Source organism: Tinamus guttatus, unplaced genomic scaffold (genome assembly GCF_059628265.1).
Source record: "Tinamus guttatus ecotype Peru unplaced genomic scaffold, ASM5962826v1 Tinamus_guttatus_pri_ptg000288l, whole genome shotgun sequence".
NCBI lineage: Eukaryota > Metazoa > Chordata > Aves > Tinamiformes > Tinamidae > Tinamus > Tinamus guttatus.
Genome location: NW_028288822.1, coordinates 3,658,598 through 3,665,716, shown reverse-complemented (window position 1 = coordinate 3,665,716; position 7,119 = coordinate 3,658,598). Strand labels below are relative to the sequence as shown.

General features: G+C 36.8%; 1 protein-coding gene across 1 annotated transcript in view; it reads right to left on the bottom strand.

Moving 5' to 3' along the window:
• Positions 1-348: 348 nt before the first annotated feature.
• Positions 349-7,119, bottom strand: part of PRDM5 (PR/SET domain 5) — a 63,907-nt gene continuing 57,136 nt past the window's right edge. Inside the window, exons 16-17 of the mRNA XM_088527693.1 lie at positions 3,812-3,916; positions 349-615 (exon numbers count right to left, since the gene is read on the bottom strand). Of these exons, the coding sequence (XP_088383819.1) occupies positions 451-615; positions 3,812-3,916 (270 nt within the window). The 3' untranslated portion in view covers positions 349-450. The remainder of the gene's footprint in view (positions 616-3,811; positions 3,917-7,119) is intronic.

The following is a 7,119-nucleotide window of genomic DNA, read 5'->3' as shown; positions in this document are numbered from 1 at the left end:
AGTAGTCAATCTAATGACAATAAATTCCAACTTCAGCATTTTAATGGTGTCTTGAAACATAGATACAGACTTAGACTTGCAAACAGCCATGGGTTCAATTGTAAAATGTCCAAACTTTACAGGTAATGCCACCAATATCTATGCTACTAAGGCTGCAAGTGAAGAGGTGCATTTTATTTAAACTTTTTTTTTTTTTTTTTTTTACAGAAAAGCTTCCCAAACTTTTGTTATCTTTACCTGTTCATTTTCAAATTGATTTGTTACTTTAGGTGATTTTTTTAAAATCAACTAGTAGAATACAAAAAAAAAAAGCAGGAAAATCAATATGTGAAGACATTACAGTTGTTTCTCCTGACTACGTTCACTGGTCAGGTGGGAAACCTGGAGTCTGTACATGTACAAACGGAGCACTTTGGAACATGAGAACTAGTTTTCCTGTGCAAGCTGTAATTAGCTGTCAGTTTCCCCATGTACATTTTCCATGTGCACTTTGAGGTAATCATTTCTTGTAAACTTCTTGTGGCAAAGCTGGCACTCTGCCATCGGGCGATTGGGGTTGTGAGTCAGCTTGTGTCGGATCAGCATCTTCTTCAAGCTGAAGGACAGATCACAAACCTAAGGCAGTTAAGACAAAAGAGGTTTTAAATACTCAATTGCATAAAGCACTCATTATTTTACAACAGTGAGGCCACAGACACACAAATTTGCAACACTTAATCAATGTGTTAAGGCACTGGAAGAATAACTCCTTAGCAGAATACTATGGATTGTTAGTCTGGCTAGTATTTTACAATGTCTTATGTTAAAGTGGTACCACAGACACAGGGTGGGAAAACGGGGAATTGGGGAAGCAGCTCCATTCCTCAAAATATCAATATGCTAAAGTGCCCAATTACATCAGCTTTTAAAAACACATTATTCTATCTGGGATGCTGCAAAAATTATGACAAAGCCACAAAACCTCTGCCAACTTGACCTCAAATGGAACGTTTCCTTCCTGATCTCCAGAAAGGGATCTGTGGGTTCCTAAAAAAATCTGTTCATATTGCTCAGTTACAGGAGGGAAGGCAGGAAGAGAAGAGCAGTCATTTCTTCAGGAGAAAGAAGTCATTTCTGAAGAGCAGTCATTTCTTTAACAAGACCCTGTACCAAAGCCAAAATGAAAAGTTAAGAATAGACTCAGTCAAGAAAGGTTAGAAAGTAAAGTAGGAATGTAAACAAAACAAGCAGTGCTCAAATTATTAGACAAAAATGAAGAGACAGGCTTTGGATCTTAGAATTCTAAGTTAATTTTAGAGAAAAAAAGTCTTCCATAGTGAAGAAAGTCCAAATTCAGCAGAACTGTGGAAAACTTTTGGAAAATCTTCTGGAAAACTCTCCTTCAAAGAGCAGTAACAGGTTTATGAAGCATGACATCTTTCTGCATACATCAGACGGATTCCTATTTCAAAAGGTGTGCATGTTTACTAAGTGTACTTTCACATTATTTCTTACCATTTACTCAAAACACAAGGCAAATGTATTCCTCCTCACTATCAGACACTCCTTCTAGATCCCTTTTTTAAAGTTGTTATCACATTCTTTTTGCAAGAAGACCATCTCAGGCAAGTGGCTAGTCAGACACTTCCCAGGTGTTTCTGAATCAAGGCATATGACTCCGAAGTAAATCCTCTATTTTTAAAGTAAATGGTCTATAATAGTCCTCCCCCACCCTCCCATTTACTATGTTCATCTAACAACTGGCTTTAGTAGAATGAGTCCTGCTTATGCTTCAAGACTCTAAAACATTCTACTACGTATCTCCTTCGAAAACAGCAGGGAAAGCATAGGATCATTACTTCAATATATGATATGTATTGTGATGTGCTCATGTATACAAGTTTTTTTTTTCTTTTTCCTTTTTTTAGGAGTTCACTTGGCATTTTAATTTAATAAGGCAGTTTGCTGTTTTATGCTGGATTTACAGCCATCCTTGCTTAGGCACAATCTCTTCAAAATGATCAAACTTTTGTTCAAGTAGGGAGAATGGAGGTAACTGACACTTAAAGGTAAGTGTAGGGTCAACAAAAGGCACCGTGTAGGTAACATTCTGTATTGGAAATAAGCCAGGATAGGAAGTACTTGACCTTTCTGCCCCCAAAGAAAAATCTGTTGTTTCTGAACTGAAATTCAGAGAAAAAAAAATTAGAAGATGAAAATCAGGCTGGTCTTCAAAGAACAGAACACTAATATTTTCTTTCTCCCACCTGTTACACACAGGAGAGCACTACAGGCCTTGGGCAACTGAGTATTATACGAATGAACAGTAAAGGCCAACTCATGTGCGTCCAAACCCTGAAAAGTAGCAATCTCTGCAGTGTGCAGGTAGCAAAAAGCAAGTGCTTAAAAGTAATTTTGTTGAAAGAAGACATTAATCTAAACTCTAAAAAGTCCTCCAGAAGAGAAGGCACCTAGGAATTCTCAGAGGAAATGCAGTTCTGTGTATACAGTTCCAATTAATAAGAAGGATCAGCAGCAGCAAACAGAACAGTGAACTTACATGCAGCTCTATTTTAAATTAAAGGGAAGGAAAAGACCAAACATAACAAAACCCCCAACTGGGTTTCAGAAAGCATATAGCAAAGCTAAGAGCAGACTACTGATCTTACCTAAAACAGTATGGGAAAAACTTGCACTTAATTGCAAGCAAGCCAATAACAGATAAACAGTACAGCAATCCTAAAACTAAAAAAGTTACTGGCTATGATTTGGAATCAGATAAATCCTCCAGTACTACCTATAGCCAGACTGAGATTATTGCAAAAGAATTTTGCAAATCTCCTTCTTACAATTTCATTAAATTGTTACTATTATACATGAAATTATTTCTGAAATGAATAAAATTTATTCTCAGTGAAACATCACCACTTTTTGAAAGTCAGACCAATTAACAGAACCTTGAAAATTTCATGCCAAATAGTTATTCTACTTTTGCATCTAATTTAGGAAGTTTGTGAACAATGACAACTATTCAGACTGAGCCATTTAGGATATAACTGAAAATGGGTAGACTTCAGAGGACTAATTTATGAAGAACTAGAATCTCAAAACAAAACACCTACACTAATCTTACAACTGGCCCTTCTCTAACCCCTTGAGCATCACCTCAAATTCTGGCAATTGATAATTCTGATGACATTCTTTTAAATATGCAGGTACTTCCTGCATATTTAGCATTCCTACATACTCTCTAATTGTTCTGAGATACACTGTGTAAGGATGGGGCTTGCTGACTGCAAGGTACTTGACAGGAACCTATGAACTATAATATGACATGCTACATTCCAGCCCTGCAAGCATATTTAGTATTACTTATTTCCTCAGTGAATAAAATAAACAACATGAACAGAACCTAAAAAGACCAGTTTTCATTAAACAAATTGGAAACCATAACAGAAGCATTCAGATTCCATGCAATGAATTGATTAACTTCTCCTGTACAGGCTAATCTCCAAACATTAACTTGTCATATAACACCAAGAGATCCCAAATGCCATGAATTTGTACACTGTAACATCCAAATTGTATTAAGAATGGCGAAAATAACTCTTCAGGGATTTAAAAGCATAAAATAAAAGTGTATGCAATGCTCTTGGTAAGTAAAAATGGTACATAAAATTCCCCAAATGGTCTTTCAATAGTTAGGAAATTAAAGACCATCAGAGGTACAACTTTATGCCACAGACAACGGGTTCAAGGCCAATATTCGCATTAAAAATTGCATCTTAATCCTGCACCAAAGTCGAGAAGGCAAAAGGATGGACCAACTCACATCACACTGAAAAGGCTTCTCTCCAGTGTGGGTTCGCATGTGCTCATCGAGGCCGCGCTTCTGACTGAAAGCCTTGTTGCACTCAGAACATTGGTACGGCTTTTCCTGCACAGAATGGCGACAGGGAGTGAGAGAGGGTGGAAGTGAGTGAACACAGAGCACAAGTCATTTAGGAAGCAAAACTCCATGCTACATGGTGCAGGTTTTATGTTCTCTCTAAGGGATTATAGTCAGTGAAAACAACAGAAAAGGAGTTTCAAATGATGAAGTGAAAGCTGGGAAAGCTGTGGCCTGACAGTTTCCACTTCAACACCCACTTACAAATCAATTGTCTGTTCCAGTCTTTCAAATCCACCCATTTCGGGAGCCTGTTTTTCCATATTGTGAGAGGCACAAATAAATAAATATATAAATAATATTCCAATGTACTTTCCTTGATTCTCCATAAAAGCTTAAAGTTAGATGCCTAAAAACCTCAAGCTTGTAAGCAGGTTTCCAAGCGGAGGGAGAGGCGAGGGGAGGAAATGTTGGGGGAGGAACAACACAAGGAAAGATTATAGAAGAGAAATACCTTACTTTGAAAAGTGGTGACAGAAGGTTAATCACAAATTTATTGCAGAATCTCAAAAGAACTGGAGATTGCAACCAAGCCATCTATATTTTTATTAGAACTATTGGTTAGCAGTTACTGTAACACATGATGTTATAAGAGTTGCAAGCCTACTGACCTCAAATAAATAGATATGCATGGGCAACCACTTATATACTGATTTTCTTCCCTTAAAGTTCTTCTTTAATATAGGAAGTTTTGCATACAGTACAATTCATTCTGCATTAACACACTTAAACAAATTAATTTAATATAAAACTTAGTCTTATGGCACTGCCTGCTGTTTCCCTAAAGATTTTGATGCTCTGGAGGCACTGCTATATTTTCATAGTCAAATGTAAGAAATATATTTCTGAATGTATAATGAATATAATTATATTTCTTTCACACTACTTCTTTTGTGTGTTCTCTCATTCCAATTGCTCAAGTTCAAAAGATGTACATTTTAGACAACAAAGTAAATAAGGAGGACTTTAAAGTGACATTAAACTAAAAACAAAGACAATAAAGCAATAGGTAATAGAAAAACTACTTCCCTGAATTAACAAATAATAGGCATTATTATTTTTTTGGGACATGCTGTGTAATCCAAGGATAAGTGCAGGTAAGAACTCAAATCATGAATTAAAGTTATGAAGTAATGAAATTCTCTGGTTACTCAGTGTCCCTATGTAGAGGGCAACGAGGGCTCCTTATATTGCTCAATCAGGTGCTCAGCATAAACTACACAAGTAGTGAAATGGACTCTTAACCAGTGCCATGTAGCCAAAGTCCCAAGTTCTGTCTTCAGGGCAGGTCTCTGCAGCGTTCAGAGATCTCTCCAAGGATAAAAACTGGTCTTTGCATTTTGCAAGTCATTGTGGAGGTTTCCAGGAGGAGGTTTCCTAGAAAAGGAAGCGTCATGGACCCCAATCTCTCAGCTTGTAGTGACAGCAATACTCCAGCTCACCAAGACAAGGATATAAGCTGCGCCCAGAGGGAATATTATTTTTTCCATCAATTTTAATTTTAGATGAAAGTAAGTTAGGACATAAAGTACATTTCAGTATGATATGAGAAAAATCTTTTTATTTAAACAGCACAAAATGACCAGTTGTACACAAATAAACTGGTCTAAAGGGAAGCCAATAATGAAGTTTTCTATATAAAACTCTCCTTACTCAGTGTTTGTCTCATGGCTTTTAATTATCTTAACCTTGTAATTCCCATAGTTCTTCACTTCAGGGGATAACACAAACTTACAGACAAACAATGATTTTTTTTTCAAAATGCTCACCTAGATTAAATCTTTATGTCCAAGAGATTTCTGTGGGACTTTTGTTCATGAAGCAGACCTAGAATTTCTAACAAAATGTATGGATAAACCATATGAAAAGCAAGATTCTGCTTGATTGGTTTTGCATTACAGTCAACATAAGCCACATTTTCTATGAGTTCTCTGAAAAAAAATCTTTACTTTCTGTGTAAGCAAGCACAAAGTTTGTGATCTGTACATCTTAAATACCTATGAAAACATTCATTATGGCAAACTGCACCAGCTGTACTGGCTTCCATTTTATTGTTTTGTTCTACAGGAAACTGATGAGTTAACTCCATTATAATTATCTTATCCATTTCAAAGTTAAATGTAGTTCAGGAACAACTCAATTCCATTTTAGAGAAAGAGCTATAATAATCTCTGTGAAGCTAAAGTCACAAATCTGGGCTGGAATACCTCCCTGTTATTTGTATTATTATCTGCTCCAAAAAGGGCTTCTAACCATCCTCTTGGCATTTATATTTGAATTCACATATGTATTGCATGAAACTTATCCATAGCTGTCTTTGATCTAATTTTAAATCTCTTTACATCTGTATATTCCACTGACTTCAGCAGATGCGCTCTTGATTCACATCAGGCCCTTCTCCCCTCTCTCTCCACTAAGATGCCATTTGCACAATCACAACCTTTACAGTAAAATCAGCAGAGCTGTCTGGCCTTGAGCTTCCCTCAAGAGCTACAGGTCTTTGCTAGCTTCAGAGAGGGTATCAACCTCAAAGACTAATTTCTTCAAAACAAAATATTCTGTGCTTTTTTTCTTTCCTCTTTCCATCCCCTACCTCCGTTCCCTTCAAACTTAGCTTCCATTGCACTAGACTAGTATTTGGAGGGGGCTACATTTGAAACATGGAGAAGAAAATGCTGGTTTGGCATAATTACCACTCCTCTACAGAAAACACAAGTAAAATTCATGGTAACAAGTCTGAAAGACTATTAATGCCACTACAAAAAGACAACAGATACAATGATGAAATTACAAGAAAGCTAGACAGATTTGAAATATGAAGCTAAATGAAAAACCTGCTAAATGTCAACAAAATGGAAGGTCATTGGGAAGATCGTGTATGTCTAACTTCAGAGGAGACTGCAACTGCTGGTACTATAAATCCATTCTCTGTTCAGAAAGCATCTGCCAGACCATGGCTATGGTGACAGGAAAGCCAAAGGATTACATGTGTTTTCTTTTATTGATGACATAAGTGAGGAAGGGAGCAGGGAGAGTGAGAGAGACAGGATGTAGCTGATACTGAAGTGATTTAATATCATACTTTTAAGTATATCAGTTATAAATAGACACATGGAGATCATGTTTTACAATCTTCTGGCCTCTAAGCTAAGAGTGGCCAACCCAGCTGGGACTTGGCACTCGGGGAGATG